Consider the following 18,615-nt stretch of genomic DNA (forward strand, 5'->3'; position numbering starts at 1 on the left):
CTGCGTGCCTGTTTACTCCACCAGTCCACCATGGCTGTCTCTACCAGGGCTCATCACCAATGCAGAGTTGTGGTATGACATTTTCATCTTTTCTTTTCTTTTTTATTTTTTTGCCACGGACATAACGGCACAAAATGAGCGTCTCCAGACAGGTCACAGTGTCTATAATATGCCAATGTTCTACAGCTTTTTAAAATTATTATATCATTTCCCTATGTATTTCCCTGATTAAAATGTCCTATCTATATTCTGGAGACTGGCTGTTCCTTGTTGGGATTTCAATAATTGGGTCTTATCAGTAGCTACAAGAAAGCTGACTGCTTTCATCGTTCATTAAATGGAAGTTATTATTGCGGCCAAAGGTCGCAGTTAACTATGGAATCATGCATTTCCTGTACGTGTGTTGGCGCACCATCAGTGTGTTGGTCAGGCACCATCAGTGTGTTGGTCAGGCACCATCAGTGTGTTGGTCAGGCACCATCAGTGTGTTGGTCGGGGCACCATCAGTGTGTTGGTCAGGCACCATCAGTGTGTTGGTCGGGGGGGCACCATCAGTGTGTTGGCGCACCATCAGTGTGTTGGTCGGGGGGGCACCATCAGTGTGTTGGTCAGGGGGGCACCATCAGTGTGTTGGTCGGGGGGGCACCATCAGTGTGTTGGTCGGGGGGGCACCATCAGTGTGTTGGTCGGGGCACCATCAGTGTGTTGGCGCACCATCAGTGTGTTGGTCGGGGGGGCACCATCAGTGTGTTGGTCGGGGGGGCACCATCAGTGTGTTGGTCGGGGGGGCACCATCAGTGTGTTGGTCGGGGGGGCACCATCAGTGTGTTGGTCAGGCACCATCAGTGTGTTGGTCAGGCACCATCAGTGTGTTGGTCGGGGCACCATCAGTGTGTTGGTTGGCGCACCATCAGTGTGTTGGTCGGTGCAACATCAGTGTGTTGGTCAGGCACCATCAGTGTGTTGGTCAGGCACCATCAGTGTGTTGGTCAGGCACCATCAGTGTGTTGGTCAGGCACCATCAGTGTGTTGGTCGGTGCACCATCAGTGTGTTGGTCGGTGCACCATCAGTGTGTTGGTCAGGCACCATCAGTGTGTTGGTCGGTGCACCATCAGTGTGTTGGTCAGGCACCATCAGTGTGTTGGTCGGTGCACCATCAGTGTGTTGGTCGGTGCACCATCAGTGTGTTGGTCAGGCACCATCAGTGTGTTGGTCAGGCACCATCAGTGTGTTGGTCGGGGCACCATCAGTGTGTTGGTCAGGCACCATCAGTGTGTTGGTCGGTGCACCATCAGTGTGTTGGTCAGGCACCATCAGTGTGTTGGTCAGGCACCATCAGTGTGTTGGTCGGTGCACCATCAGTGTGTTGGTCAGGCACCATCAGTGTGTTGGTCAGGCACCATCAGTGTGTTGGTCGGTGCACCATCAGTGTGTTGGTCAGGCACCATCAGTGTGTTGGTCAGGCACCATCAGTGTGTTGGTCGGTGCACCATCAGTGTGTTGGCGCACCATCAGTGTGTTGGTCTGTGCACCATCAGTGTGTTGGTCGGTGCACCATCAGTGTGTTGGTCAGGCACCATCAGTGTGTTGGTCAGGCACCATCAGTGTGTTGGTCGGTGCACCATCAGTGTGTTGGCGCACCATCAGTGTGTTGGCGCACCATCAGTGTGTTGGTCGGGGGACCATCAGTGTGTTGGTCGGCGCACCATCAGTGTGTTGGTCGGCGCACCATCAGTGTGTTGGTCGGGGCACCATCAGTGTGTTGGTCAGGCACCATCAGTGTGTTGGTCGGGGCACCATCAGTATTAGTGCTCATCAAACCCTGTACACTCAAGAGAATGTCTCCGCTACCACCCTTAGATCTTCATATACTGTTCACCTGTTCTGACATTCCATATGTTGATCTGACCTCATCAAACCCTGTACACTCAAAACATGCTCCTTATATGGCCAGTACAGAATTAATTCCATGTTGACCCCCCTATTATTGTTGTTGTTTAAGAAGCACTTTAAAAAGCTCTTGTTTGGTAAGCACTTTGTCTAGTATGTGTGCTTGCCTTCTGTGCAGTTTTAATGATTGCCTTTTGTTTTCTGTTTCTTTGTTTTCATCTTTGTATTTCATTGCTATTTATGCCAAAACGGGTGGTCCTTGAAATGAAGGAGACAGAGACGAGAGACAGAGAGAAATGCAACATAGAGAGACATGGAGAAATGAGACATAGAGAGACATAGAGAAATGAGACATAGAGATACATAGAGAAATGAGACATAGAGAGACGTGAATGAGACATAGATGGAGGGAGAGAGAGAGAGAGAGAGAGAGAGACAGAGAGAGATGAGCCTGAGGATGGGTCAGGGTGGGGCTATGAGTGATGAGTCACCACATTGAGGATGAGGTTTAGAATGGTCTGTGAACACACCAGCATTAACACAATCAAACATCTTCAGCAGCCGCTAAGCAGCGCGTCGCAACGTGCACAGTGCACACGCCTCATGCACTCACACAGAGATGCACTGTGCGTGGCGCGCACGTGTCCACATGGAGGCATACACTTACACACGCATGCTTGCATTGGAAATTGGAAATAGGAAACAGAAACGAAACCCCAAACACCCAAGACGAGGATGACGTTGAAATTGTGTATGCGTGCACGCTTGACGCACATTTTAGTTTAGTTTAGTTTTTACCGCAAATTACAATATATTTGACAGAGAAACAAATATAACTGTTGACATTCATTTCCTGGAGGAAACAGCATAATGTGAGAACTACCAATGATCTTTTATTGATCGCTTTTTCAATAAATGTAATAAACAAGGCGTGTTTTTCACATATATGCCTCTGAATATACAGTATATCGTCTAATTGCTTTTTTATAATTTGCTAAATCGGTTAGTAATAGTATGAGTAATCGCTCAAGCATAATTTAATACTTTGTTGACAATGGTATTGCACAAAAATAGACAATCTACACGTTCACAATGTGCCACATTGCAGCGCGGTGTGAGCATGCACAGTAGATTGGCTGTTTTTGCATTTATGAAAGAGAAGATTAAAATGTCAAATTGTCCCGTCCCCCCCTTATCCGCACACACACACACACACACACACACACACACACACACACACACACACACACACACACACACACACACACACACACACACACACACACACATTTGACAGTGATTTGCTGGAGGTGGTATATATCATTATATTCTTAATGTGTGAGTCATGGTCATTTAGAGGACTGCTGCTAAAGCACAGGCCTGGTGACGGCTGAACACCGGAGCCCAAACCTCTCATCTCCATGTCTTAAACCAGTGGTGGAAAAACTACTCAAATGTTTTACTGAAGTAAAAGTATCAATACTGCAATATAGAGATACTCTAGCTGTTACTAACCGGAATTCAAAATTTACTTGAGTAAAAGTACTAAAGTATGGGTATCAAAATGTACTCAAAGGACCACTTCACCACTTTTCAACCTATCTTCATATAATTGGTCCTCACCAATGTTCATGATAAAATACCACAATTTGTTTCTACTCGGTCTGTCTCATGATTTGCTGAAATCCTGCAGTGTGAGGTTTCTACTCGACACTGACAATATTCTCTGACTGTCTACTGCAGTGCTCTTTAGCACACGACAACCGTGTGTGTGGGGGGGGTTCAAGTAAGGTAATGGTAAAGGTGTTGAGGTGACTACATTAAATCAATCTCTCTCTCTCTCTCTCTCTCTCTCTCCAACACACACAGCTGAACTTGAGAACATTGAGAATCAGAGTAGACTGTTCTCAGTTCTCAGGAGGAATGGTGAACAGGTGTATGGGATTGTTTAAGATTCAACCGACACAACACACAAAGCTCTCACTCACTCACTCACTCACTCACTCACTCACTCACTCACTCACTCACTCACGCACACGCACACGCACACGCACACGCACACACACACACCCCACTTTGAGAACCACAGCTTTATCACCTGACCCTGCCAACAACTGTTTGAATTTTTTTGATGAATTGAACAATGTGGACCCTGTTGTAAACAAGTGTAATGCTTAATTGGGTCGTCCACTCACAGTTAACAGTCTTTGTATTGAGTTTGTGCTTAAAATGTACTGTAAATTCTACAAACTGTTAATAAATATTTCAATCAATCAATCAATGAAACTCCAGGAGGAAGGAAGGGTGTGTGTGTGTGTGTGTGTGTGTGTGTGAAATGAACCAGCTGAACACAGCCATTAATCACAGATCTTACTGCACACACACACACACACACACACACACACACACACACACACACACACACACACACACACACACACACACACACACAGATCATGTCTGGATGTTAATGTCAAGTACTGTTGACGAGCGGCGTGGGAGACGCTGTCTAATTGCTCTTTTTGTCTGACATTGTGCTGAGATAATTGGTTGTGACTGGAACAGCAGCTAAACCATAACAGTGACCAAGGGACACGTTTGTGCATTTTTTTTGCAGTGTGGCTGTGCACGAGGCTAGTAGCCTGTGTGTGTGCGTGTGTGCGCTAGCTAAACGGCTTGCATAATTCTGTGCAACCTCTTCTATCATTAGCCGCCAAATAAAGTGAAGACGCTGTTACTGACTGAACTTCTTTTTTTGAGTGGTGCAACCACTCCAAGGAACAGCAATGTCCGTGTCCGCCTATGTATGTGACGTTAATGAGCACGAGTATGACTATTAGTATGTGATACAGTATGTGATACAGTATGATCACATGAAGTCCGGTCCCAGATCCACATTGGAGTCATGTCGTTCCTATTCTAGTTTGTATATCGTCTCTGTCGGATGGAGAACTCACATGTCCACATTTCCAGCAATGATTTTGTGTGACACTGTTGTATGATCAAGTAGGGCATTCATTTACAAAACGGTATGGAGATGAAAAAGAACACGCAAGAAAACGGATATTCTCAGATGTGTTTCTATTGTGTGCCTATATGCTCATGTGAGGTTTATGTATATTGCTCTGTTTTGAATCTTTGAGTTTAAGTTAATGTTCTCCGTGTGTGCGTTCTCCTCCTTCATTCAGGCTTCAAGTGCCCTGTGTGCTCCAAGTTTGTCTCCTCGGATGAGATGGACCTCCATCTGGTCATGTGTTTAACCAAACCCCGAGTCACCTATAACGGTAAGACTGCTGACGCACGCACGTATTCACTCACTCACTCACTCACTCACTCACTCACTCACTCACTCACTCACTCACTCACTCGCACACCATCCGCTATCTGGCTTGAATTTCAAAATGTGTTCCCCATCACAGCAATCTATTGATTGACCATGAGTTTCATTCACTGTTGTCGATCAGTAAGGGGGTTGTGTGTGAGTGTGTGTGTGTGTGTGTGTGTGTGTGTGTGTGTGTGTGTGTGTGTGTGTGTGTGTGTGTGAGTGAGTGCTCGTGTGAGTGCTTGTGTGTGGCCCTCTGGGGATGTGTGTTTGCTTATTGTTTTGCTAATGTGTACACTTGAGCTTTTGGAATGTCATATTTATACAAACAACCTTGCAGTGGAAACTTTTACTTTGACCTCCCTTTTACTAAATTAAACATAGCAATAAAACTGATCGCTGAATTTGAGCACCCGCAAGAGTTTTGAGACCACTTTTGTTGACAAAAGAGGACATTCTGCCCAGGAATCTTGTTCTTTGATTAACTTTTCTGTATCGGCATCAAAATGTACTTAATATATATAGTCTGGATTTTCGGTGGTGGGGTGACCACCGCTCCGGTGGTGAGCTGACCACCGGAGCTGAAATAACGTTGAGCGGTGGTGAGTAAAAACAGAGAGAGAAGGGCTGGGGCGGTGGTTTGCTCGTCACCGCGGCTCGTGACGTCATGTTGTAGTTCGGTGGTCACCTAACCACCGGAAATCCAGACTATGTACAGTATGAGCCTTTAAAGTACCAAAGTAAAAGGCGGCATACCTTAACCAAAAGGTGGTTACGGTAGGTTTTTTTGTTGTTGTAAATTAACGCCCCACTTCATCATAATACAGCGTCACTTGGAAGTATCAAAAGTAGCACATCTACAAGCTCGAAACGCTACTTTTCCCATTTGTCAATTAGAATCCTGCAAAGTAACATTTTTGGACATATGAGGTCACCCGACAGAGACGCTATGTAGCACGGCTGATGTGATTACGTGATGGATACAGACCCAGCTTTACAAGGTAAACAGAGTTCCAATGTAATTAAACAGTCTTCTTGTCTTGTCTCCCTGGTCGTCTCTGTATCGGCTGCTACGCTTTCAGAGCAAAGCCCTGTTTTATATTGACGTGGCCTTCCAAACGAAAGTGAAAATAATCCACGGTTCTATCATAAATCCCCCTCAACTTGGGAGTTAACCCATTAAGACCTGAGGCTGATTCTACAAATATGTCTTCTACAGTTTCTATGTCAGTTTCTATGTCAGTGGTCCTCAAACTTTTTAATGTCAACGAGCCCCACAATTATATATATATTTGGCCCGCCGACCCCCATCTCAAAATGTTTTGTTCCAGGAACCCCCAGAAGCAAAGATTTGAGTTACAAATGTTTGCTTTAAAAATATATTTTTTAAAACATTTGCTCAAAATTCAAATGTTTCCAACCCTTTTCATCAGCTGAGACCCCCAAAAGATAAATCATCTCTCATTATGCCCAAAACTGTTACTTTTCAGGATTCAAATTCAGAAGTATCAAAATAGCAGATTGACAAGGAAAAAAAACAAAAACAAGAAAAACACAAAACATTGAAAATATGGGATCAAAACAATACATTATGATTATTTAATTGTGAAAATAGCCGATTTGCGCGATGCAACACATCATGAGCTTGTAGATGTGCTATTTTCTTTGCATGGATGCAAAGACTTTTTTTGGGAAACACCAACATGGATTATGACTCAGAGGAGGGCGTAGAGCGGAAACACTGACATGGATTATGACTGGGAGGAGGGCGCAGAGCGGGCATGCCTGTTGTTGCCAGCACGGCTGTCATGGGATATTGGCCTGCAGGTACTGTAGTTTTTTTGTTAACCCACAACCTTTTTTTCGACACGACCATTCACACTTCATACTTTGCACCTATACATGCAATGTTGTGCTTGTTTTGAAGTTCTATATTCTAGATTTTGGGGCAACTTTCTCATAGCGAGCACAAATATAGAAAGCCTGGCACATGATGCCTCACTTTGGTGTGAAACGGGCTACAGATGCCTCAAGACCTCAACCACCAGATCCGGGGGGGGGGGGGGGGGGGGGGCTGGGGGGGTCTCACCCAGTGCAGAGCTATCTGCGAAGAAAAGGCATGTGTCTCATAAACACGTGCATGAGTCACCGAGCTGGGAACAGAGATCTCGCTGCTGATGTGACACTGCTTTTGAAATGACACGAAGAAGGATGCTGTTCTACTTATTTCTTTGTATTTCCTATATTTCTCCAACCCATTCTGTTTTACATCACCATGGTCGTCGCTGTTGCTGAGTGTACAGATTGTAGTATGTCCAAAATGTTCTTTTTGCCAGGTGAGACCTGACATACAACAGGCCCATTTTTATTAGCGACCTAGTCATGACTGACTGCCCCCTAAGCCAATGGGAGTCTGACTCCATACTGCCTAAGCCAATGGGAGTCTGAACCACTTGTGCAGCCAATCGCATATTAACCATAGACAGTATAAAGGTAGCCCCTTTCGGCTGTGGAGCGTATGTGCTCAAGGGAGGACAAACAATTCCCGAGATTCCTTGCAAAGCACTGTGGAAGCATGAGTGTGCGTCACAGAGCGCCTGTTCGGGTCTGATAAGTCCCGGAAAAGATGCTCTGTGATTGGCCAGTGGTAACTTGAGTGGCAGCGTGACGTAGCGTGCCTTCCACTCTTCCCGGCGTACTTCCTCCCCCAGTGTAAATTCTTCCGCCCTCCCGTTGACACACATGGCTCCAACAAGCTATCTATGGTATTAACGACCTAGTCATGATTGGCTGCCTCCTAAGCTATGACACGCACACCACGGACGTCACTGCAACGTAGAGCGGAGTCAGAGCGGAACATCGGCTAATGTTATGAGCTAACTGTAGAGCTGGAAAGCCATAACTAAACACAGTGATTTAACCAACAAAAGAACGTTGCAAGCTAACGAAAACAACGGTTGCGAGGTTGTGACAGAGAAACATACACGTTAAAAACAAGGAAACGTTAGAAAAAAAGGGGGACAGTAATATAACAGTAGTATAACAAAGACGGCACTTATTTCACCTGACAAATTTGACTACGTCATCATTTCTTGTAGAATCTTCTTTATCATTATTATTAAAATAGTAAATATAGCCGATATACAACATATCGGCGCTATTTTCAAGAAGAGCGCATCAACTTATGGGGAAGAAAACATACAAATGTATAACATGGAGATATGAGGTTTGTGCATGACTGCAATGATATACAATGCACATGTGCAGAGAGACGGTCTTGAGTAGCGTCCAAAGCAGACGGAGATGGTGTTTGTAATCATAACATCCTCCCTTTGGATTGATTTGATCAGGCCTTGATCAGCCTGCTGCTGTTGTTGTTGTGTCATTCCATCCTCTGCTCCTTTTGCTTTGTGTTTGCTGGTCGTTACAGAACACAGATTATAAGGGACTATAAAGACATGAATATGAAATCAGAGGAGTTTATTGTTGGGCATTGTCTTAGCTATGCAGCACAACACAATGAATGAGGCCTATTCAAAGAGACTCGGAGATAAACATTCTTCCTAACAAGTGGTGAAAAGTACTTATACATTTAGTCTACCAGCGCGCCTCATCACAGGAGCAGGAGGGATAGACACTGGATTGGCTCGGACAGCCTAAGCCTTTTATCCAGGTGCTAGTACAAGAAATCACTGACATGTGATCCTTTGATCTTGGTTTAACTGTCCTGGCTGTTATCCCTTCTACTACTGCACTACATCTCAGAGTATATGGCATTGCCGTGGCATTGCAGTATGGCATTGCTTTCCTAATGCAACTGCCATGTTTGAGGAGAAGCAGAGCTTGGGCCGTCTGTGCTCAACTGGCTCTGCTGGCACACTGCATGGCAGGGAATTGATTTAAGAGCACAGCCTTATCAGCTTGAATAGCTGGACAATTTCCTCTAGCTTTCTCTTGGGGATAGGAGAGCTACAGTATATGCTAAACACTGCACGCCCAAATCAAATCATTTATAATTCATTATTTATAAAGCACATTTAAAAACAATTTTCATTGTACCAAAGTGCTGTACAGAACATCTCATCAATATGATAGGCACAGACAATAGTTATCATAGGAAAAACCTTAATAATGGATCAACAGAGGTTCTAATGGAGTAGGGGATGGTGTCTGTCTCTCTCTCTCTGTCTGTGTCTCTCTCTCTCTCTCTCTCTCCATATCAACTCTCAAACCTTTTCATGTCAAGGACCCCCAAAAGTATTTGGCCGTGGACCCCCATCTGAAAAGGGTTTGTGCCAGGGAGAGCCCCAGAAGAGAATATTAACAAGTTAATCTATATTTTTTAAACAAAAAATAATAATAACAGGACCCTACTTTGAGAACCAATGTTGTATGCACGCACTGACACAGTCGCGCACTGCACACAATTTCTTGCAACAACAGCTACTTGTTGTGGCATGGTTTTCTTACAGTTTGTGTGCGCAGCTCGTTGTGGTTTGTTGAAATCTAATTCCTCTTTCTTCTGTCACATGACACCGTAGTGGTATGATGCGCACACACACACACACGCGCGCACACGCACATGTACGCGCGCACACACACGCACGCACACATGCACAGTAACAACATCAATAAACCCCCTCGTGCATCCCCATGCATTGATAAACAGGACTTCATGGACCCCTTCCTTAGCTGAGAGGGAGATGCAGCAAGGACCCCTCCAGTTCATATTACTTTTACATAGATTCATAGACTCCTACACTGACAATGTCGTCAGTGTTTGTTGGAGTCATTTCAGTGTGCATTTTCAGACATTTAACCACTTCAACTGTAAAACCTGACCTTTGGTCAGGGTTTAAATCCTGCAGGTAGGATATGGAAGTTACAGATCTCAGATTTAACTCGAACTTAACTTAATCCCCAGTCTGACTGACTCCTTATTGTGTGGAAGGCTTCCGTAGATCGACAAGCTCACAGCTCACGCGTCACAAGCTTGTCGATCAGCTATTCCCAGCTAAAGCTTTATCCCCACAATAACAGAAAACAGATAAAGACACTAGTATGGAGCCCTGAGGGACCCCAGTCAACCATGATAATATAGGGTTTAAGTGGTTAAAAGGCCTTCCTGCATGTAACGATGGAAGTGAGGCTGACTCATCATCATCATCATGGTCACAGACACTGGTTTTGACCTGTGGTATTTTGAGGGAAGCCCCCTCCTCTTTCCCCCGACTAGACCTGCTTCCTCTTGGACTGCAGCAGCGGCATTTTGTTTGACGGGTGGGAAGGTTTGGTGGTGCCTCGGTGGCTCCGGGGCAACACTCATCTGTCAAGCAGACTTGATGGATTAAGGAAGGATGCTTGTTTGGTGTGTGTGTGTGCATGCCTTTTAGCCTGCCTGTCCTGAATGGACAGGGCTCAAGCCTCATCATATTATTTAAACTCGGGAGTACAGTTGTCAATGCTCATTGTCAATGCAATACAGGACACAATACTCCAACATGTAAAGCCATTCATAACATACGACAAAACACATGAATCAGATGACAGAAAATACAAAAAATAATAATAAAAGCAGCTAAAACAATGTAATAAAGCAGTTAGAATCTTGAACAAAAGAAAGACCATTGCCCTGAATTGACCCAAAGAAGAAAGTGAACTGATGTTTAAGGACCTCTGAAGCTCAATCACCCTCTAATCTTCAGATCAACTTGACTATCTATCCCACACAGGGAAAGGGTCCAGTCCTCTACTAGCCTATAGACTCGTTTTTAGTCTAAATACTAGACTATAGGCTATTCACAATTCATTGTGAATATGAAACAAGTTCACTCAACACATCGTTATGTCATGTGTTGAGAGCTCCCAATTTGTATTTATTTATTTATTTCCATGTGTGGAGTTCTTACATTTATTTTTTTATAATTTAGCCTATGCTCAAAGTATCCTGGTAAAAGTGGTTAAAATATATATATATATATATATCTTTATGGTATGGGATGTGCGAGTGCTGATATAGTAAATGAAAACATAATGCATGACTTTTGTAGAGCTGTATATATTGCAATAATAATGTGTGGTTGGCATAAAATCCCAAGGACAGACGGACGGACGGACGGGCGGATGGCCTGGTGGAGACAACTAGAAAATTCGCAATTTAAAAAAATTGCAGAGTGTGGTTGCCGCAGTGGCTTACATATGCCCCTCCCACTAATATTGCCAGCCAATTACAATTTCAAGTCACGCCTTAGATCATGCGTAAGTAATTCGGAGGGGATTTAACCCCCGAAATTCATGTTTTTGCGACAATCGGTTATATTTCTCGCATTTGCGGCGCCCCCTATGGATGAAAATGGAATTGCTTTTAGAACTTGGTTGATTGAACCACCCCGGACATGTGATTCAAATTTGGGATGGATTGGACATTCCGTTCGTGATTTATGGCATTTTTGTGATATAGGCCCCTCCTACTAACTTCGGAAGACGATTACGGCCGAACGATACGCACTACCAAAATTCTGCATTTGGTGTTTTAATCGGATATGTCCAGAGATCATGTGTGCCGATTTCTGTGAGATTTGGACAAAATATGTAGGAGGAAAAGCAAAAAGTTTGTTTTGGACAAAATTCAAAATGGCGGAAAATCCATCATGGCGGAAATGGGCGTGGCCTATATGGGGAGATGCGTCATGACCCAAGGAATCCAGGGAAAAAATAATTTTGATTTTACGACCTACGGTTCAAGAGTTATAAGCCAAAAGGTAAAGTGGGCTGTTATAGCGCCACCATGAGGCCGACCTATAAAATTATAATTTTAATTAATTTTAGTGATAATTAAGAAATATCCCTAAAAGTTTTGTAACTATAGTGATTACAGTCTCCGAGGAAAAAATACTTGAATGTGATTTTTTGCCTTTTCCCATTCATGTCAATGGGGAAATTTAATTCACTAATAAATTCATATCAATTAAACTATACAACATTTCTCTTAACAAAATACAAGCACACGATTCCCGATTTTTCCGGTCAATTTGACATATGGCTCAAGTGCGTACAGCGTACAGTGTGGGAGGTATAAAGCGACAAAAAAAAGACTACTGTGAAATAAAAAGAATACGCATGAATAAAGTGTTACAATTACTAGAGTCTGGTTGCCCCTTTTGGGGCAACCACACTAATAATAGGGTTTAAGTGGATATAGTGGGTAGTGAAATTAAATTAAAATGGGTCACGACTTTGGGAACCGCATGGACTACAGTGTGCTTGAGAGTTCCACACACAGCCCATGCTGTAAAAGGCTGTGGAACAGGCTTATAATGTGGTCTGTCTGTCTGTCTTTCTGTCTGCTGGCTTTCTGCCCACAGCACACCTGTAAGGGCTGATTTGAAGAATTAAGTTGGAAGTGACAGATGTTGACATAAGAAAATAGTTCAGCTGCAGCCTGCACTGCTCCTAATAGTTACGATGGTTAAACGCAGAGGACACATTTCACATAATCGCCAAAAAACTCCCCGTAACTGTTGGGTAAAGTACAACAATGCACTTCACAAGATTTGTGAGCTGTTGTGAGAGCAACAAGGATGTCTAATGGAATAAACCACTGACTACAAATCATTGTGTGTATCCCTGCACTGTATACACCAAATGACCTCGGTACATATGAAATATGAACAGAGCAACTGCCTTTACTTGCATTTGAATAAATTGCTGCTATTTGTAGCAAAGGTTTTGTACAAATTGAATGCAAAACATTGAAATACTGCTACCAACTGTTTCAAAAGTTTATACAACGCTAACCTTTAGTGATGTGATAGTTCATCCATCTTCAACTCATTTCGGTGATGTGATAGTGATACTAGTGAACTATTTCTGACAGAAAACACAAAAACAAATTGTAAGTCTTCCCTCTAAATTGCAATGTAACACAGCTCTTTATTCCCATTTTTTTTTTATATTGAATTGTACATACAATGTTATAGTTTTGTTCCACGTTTTCTCACGCCAATAAGCCTGCTTGAATTTAATTGAGAGACAGAACGAGAGAGACAGGGAGACATGCATGCATGTTACAGAGCTGTTTACAGTCATGAGAGACAGAACGAGAGAGACAGGGAGACATGCATGCATGTTTCAGAGCTGTTTACAGTCATGCGGCTAATGAAGCAGCTGACTAGGAACTTACGAACGGCACACAAAGCAGACATACATGTAGGCATGAGTCTCACATATTGTGTGTGTGCGTGCGTGCGTGCGTGCTTGCGTGTGTGCTTGCGTGCGTGCGTGAAACTGACGCCACTGCTTTATGTCCCCAAATGCATGGGGAGCCGTCCGACCTTGAGTCCTCCTGTTGCAGATGCATCATGCCTCTGGCTGGTGCAGCCTGCTACAGCAGCATGGTAATGGAAACTTAGATAATAGAGCGTGAATCGTGACTTGGACCCCCCCCATGCCACATTCTGTTAAGTGTTTGAGCCGGTGTGAAATAGTTCTCTGGAGTCGTCTTCACCCTCCCTGACTGCTTGCCATGCTTCTGTGTGGACCGTGCACTGCACTGTGTTCTCTTATCTTACTGTACCACAGGATATGAGGGATTCCACCATCATTCATCACCCTGTATAAGAACAAGGGAGACAGGTGTGAGTGTAACAACTACCGTGGTGATCTCTCTACTTGGCACTAGCGGTAAACTCTTTGCCAGAGTTGCACTGAATAGACTCCATGGTTCTCGTGGAGAAGATCTACCCAGAATCACAGGCACGAAGGTCCCACCTCCTCCTGCGCCAAGCTTTCAGTACAGCAACTGAGGGAGTCTACCTTCACACAAGGACAGATGGTAACCTATTCAACCCTTCCCGTCTGAAAGCCAAAACAAAGGTCAGGCCACTCATCATCCTGGACCTGCTGTTTGACAATGACACAGCAGTGGTACTGTCTGTAGCACACTCAGGAGCATCTGTAAACCCTCATGGACCAATGACACAGCAGTGGTACTGTCTGTAGCACACTCAGGAGCATCTGTAAACCCTCATGGACCAATGACACAGCAGTGGTACTGTCTGTAGCACACTCAGGAGCATCTGTAAACCCTCATGGACCAGTTCACCCAAGCCTGTCAGGACTTCAGCCTGACCATCAGTCTAAACAAAACCAAGACACTCAGGGACTGGAAATCCCCCCTCTATCACCGTCAACAACTACACACTGGAAGCCTTAAAAACCTTCCCCGGTCTCGGGAGTCCACCATCAATCACAGACAACTTGTCAATCGATGCTGAACTCAGTGGCCGCATCGTAAAAGCTGGCTCTACTTTTGGGACGCTCACAGAGAGTGTGGAACACAGAGAGAGCTCACAGAGAGAGTGTGGAACAATGGCAAGCTCACTGTCCACACAAACGTACAGGTGGACAAAGCTTGTGTCATCAGCACACTCCTGTACGTTCGCTGCCTTAGGCGTATCCTGGGCGTCACCTGGAAGGGATGTGACCACCAATACACTGAATACAGCAGTCCTGGAGAGAGCACAGCTTCCCAGCATGTAGTCTCTCCTGAGGCAGCGACGTCTCCGCTCTATGCGGAACTGTCATCTGGCAAGAGACAGATCGGACGCCCCTAAGCTACGCTACAAGGAAGTCTGATATAAATAAATTGTAAGATAGTCTTCCCTCTAAGTTGCAATGTAACACAGCTCTTTATTCCCATTTTATATTGAATTGTATATCCAATGTTATTGTTTTGTTCCACGTTTTCTCGTGCCAATAAGCTCCCTTGAATTGAATTGAGAGACAACGAGAGAGACGGGGAGACATGCATTCATGTTACAGAGCTGTGTCATGTGGCTAATGAAGCAGCTGACTTTGAACTTTCGAACGGCAGACATGCACTTATCCATCCATGAGTCTCACAGATTGCGTGCGTGCGTGCGTGTGTGAAATTCACTCCACTGCTTTATGTCCCCAAATGCATGGGGAGCCGTTCGACCTTGAGTCCTCCTGTTGCAGCTGCAGAGATGCATCACGACTCTAGCTGGTGCAGCCTGCTACAGCAGCGTGGTAATGGAAACTTAGATAATAGAGGGTGAATCGTGACTTGGACTTTTTCTTACCCCCCGTCCCCCCCACATGCCACATTCTGTGAAGTGTTTGAGCCGGTGTGAAATAGTTCTCTGGAGTCGTCTTCCCCCTCCCTGACTGCTTGCCATGCTTCTGTGTGGACCGTGCACTCTCACATGCACTGCACTGTCTTGTCTTGTCTTACTGTAGGCTATATGTGTTGTTGACGCCTGCCACCGGTACCAGTGGTGTGATGTACAGTATGTTTTAATAGCCAATACATGGATAAAGTGGTTGTACTGAATGTGAGGCGATATTAACAACTTTTGCTGGGGGTGACATGAGAATGTGTGAGAAGCACTGTGCAATGTTCCTTTGCTGTCACCTCAGTCAAGTGGAGAGTCTGGGGACACAGAGAGGAGATAAGGACAGATGGGTTTGGAGGGAGGGAAGGAGGGACAGAGGAGAATGGACTTTATTTAATATCAGAGGGCTCACAGAGGCAAACACAGGATCAGGAGTTGGGATGGAAAGAAAAACAGGGGGAAGAAATTGGAGCTTAAGCTGGAGCTGGAGAAAAGAGAGAAATAAAGATTAGATGAGGCTCGGGAGAGGGCAAACACAGTAGACTATGACTGCAGAGTGAAGAGTCATCCCACTTCACTTGGCTGAGCTGACTAGCTAGCTAGCTAGCTGACTGTGTGTGTGTGTGTGTGTGTGTGTGTGTGTGTGTGTGTGTGTGTGTGTGTGTGTGTGTGTGTGTGTGTGTGTGTGTGTGTGTGTGTGTGTGTGTGTCTTATTCACTGCCACCCCCTGTGTGTTTTTTATTATAACTATCTATTTGTCTACAAGCTCACAACATGTAGATCAACTAATTTAACTATTTTTTAATGTTTTTTCAAAATAGTAAAATATTTTACAAAGTTTATCAATTGCGTTGTATTTTAGCCTTTAGGGCAAATGCTACGGCAAGTGCTATGGGCTAAGGTGGAGTCTGAAGAGGTGAATCTTCAGATTACGGCGAAAGATTGGAAGTGAGTTCTAACTGTTCTGAGTGGCAGATAGGGGAAGAAACGATTGAGTGTCATCTACACAGCAGTGATAAGATACATTTTGAGCAGAGATCACAGCGCCAAGAGAGGGAGAAAAGCAGGGGGCAAGTACAGATCCCTGGAGGACCCCGGTTAGGAGGGTGCAGGGTGATGAAAGCAAACCTTTCCAAGAAAATGTGTAAGTTCGGTCAGTCAGGGAGGAGGAGAACCACTTTAGTGCTGTGCCAGCGATGCCTAGGTCAGCAAGGGTGTCCAGGAGCAGCTGGTGGTTCAGAGTGTCAAAAGCTGCTGATAGATCTGGAAGAATCAGGACTGAAGTTACTTGAACCTGGGCCTAAAGTGACAGATGTGTTGACAATGGAGGCAATGAAGGGGAGCAGATCAGGTGCAATGGTCTGGAAGATTGGGGAAGGCATGGTGTCAAGAGGACAGGTGGTAGGTCTAGTGGTCACTTATTTCAGGACCTCATTTGGAGAGGAGAGGAGAGAAAGGTATGTTGGGGCGAGCATTGGGTGAGTCAGACACTTTATTAGTGGGATACTTGAGTGAAGTACAACGGTATTGTTCATCAATCAACTTAAATACCAAAATAATTATAATTTGTTTCTAAATGTGTCCAAATCTTTCACAAATAGCAAATCTGCAGGCTCACAACCACGTTTGGTAATACTAATCTAAATCAGCAAAGTATAAGTGGCTAACTAAAGTTTTCAGATAATTGTAGTGGAGTAAAAAGTTAAATATTTGTAGCCTGGCATGGCCAGACAGCGTAGATATTAGTCAGGAATCGGTGTTGTTTGGAATATGATTTTTCTTTCTTTTTTGGGGGGGGGAGGGGGCATTTATTGATAGATGTACAGTAGGTAGACAGGAAACGGTGAGAGAGATGGGGGGGAAGACATGCAGCAAAGGTCGTCGTGATCGGGACTCGAACCTGTGACACACTGTCATTACCAGCCAATGTGCCTGGACCGCTAAGCCGGCCCAGGCCGGAACATGAATTTCCAACTGGCTGAAAGCGGGTGTCCAAAACTATTACTTTTCAAGAATCAAATAAAAAACAGCAAAAGTAGCTTTGCAGCGTTTTTTTCAATCCTGCAGATCTGCTACTTTTGATGCTTTTGTGTGACGCGACGCCGGCTGTAGCATGATGAAGTACTAGGCCTACAAAAAGTTAGAATATGGAGATAAGAGGTTTCTGCCCGACAACAACAAAATACTCAAGTACCTCAAATTACCCTAAAGTACAGTAGCGGTACTTCCCGGCGTGCTCATTTTTGCCAGTTTGCAGTACATTGACTTCTTAATGGTGGAACAACCCTATGGGACTACAGATGGAGCCTCCTTGCTGCCAGTGACGATAAATTGCCTTCCCAGTCAGCTGTCTAGTTCCCATTCATCCACGCTTTCATTTGATCTGCCTTTTAATTGAATGCCTGTTAGCGTGGGTCCCAGTGCACTGCTTAATCTGTAGCTAATTTACATTCTGTTCCGCTCAGTTCCGCTTTGACCAGCCACTGTAGTGCGTCATTCAGCAAGGTTATTACAGTTTGGCTTTTTCTTTTTTTTGTGCTTGGAACTTTTTTCTTTCAATTAAATTTTTAGTTTTGATTAGTTTTTAAAGTGGGTTTGCTAATTTATTTTTTATTTTTATTTTTGAAATGGCTTAGTTTTAGTTTATTAGGGTTAGCATGCATTATAGAGACAAATCAATAACGGATACATTCATACAATTTCAATGTACTGTAAATAGAAACTGTCACAGCTCAGCCAATAATCCATTCAGCCAGAGGACTACAGTGTCTGACAGTGTGCAGGACATTTTCTTTGTTTTTCAAAGAAACCCTTTTTAATACAATATAACATACCATTGGGGTAGTTGTATTTTGTGTCCCTGCTCGGATTTGCTTCAAAGGCTGTGTCCAACCTAGACACAAGCTCTGTGTCTAGGTTGGACACGGCCTTTGACGCAATCCCGTTTCTGGTTTCGACATGAATTTCGACCTGAAGATCTCTATTAAATTCCTCCCCAGACAGGAGCAATCAGACATCAGGCTCTATTAGCTCAGTGGTAAAATGTTCCAGCACTTGCGCATCGAGACCCCCGGGTTCAAATCCAGGGTTAGAACAGGGAAGTTACATACAGTAGTGCAGCTTTGGCAATGGAGCTAATGAACGTAAGACTTTGCAGGTACAGCCTGATTTATACTGGGTTGCGTGACATACTGTAAATGGTAAATGGTAAATGGTGCATTTATATAGCGCCTTTATCCAAGGCGCTTTACAGAGATTGTGCATTA

The 18,615-nt window shown here is 44.3% G+C and overlaps 1 protein-coding gene across 4 annotated transcripts in view; it reads left to right on the forward strand.

Annotated features, from left to right (window-relative positions):
- znrf2b (zinc and ring finger 2b) overlaps nt 1–18,615 on the forward strand; it is a 111,945-nt gene that overhangs the window by 65,525 nt on the left and 27,805 nt on the right. For all 4 annotated transcript variants that reach the window (XM_083761534.1, XM_083761532.1, XM_083761533.1 and 1 more), the window contains exon 2: nt 5,080–5,175. In XM_083761534.1, the coding sequence (XP_083617660.1) occupies nt 5,080–5,175 (96 nt within the window). The remainder of the gene's footprint in view (nt 1–5,079; nt 5,176–18,615) is intronic.

Source organism: Protomyctophum parallelum (assembly GCF_964188405.1).
Source record: "Protomyctophum parallelum genome assembly, chromosome: 3".
NCBI classification, from domain to species: Eukaryota; Metazoa; Chordata; class Actinopteri; order Myctophiformes; family Myctophidae; genus Protomyctophum; species Protomyctophum parallelum.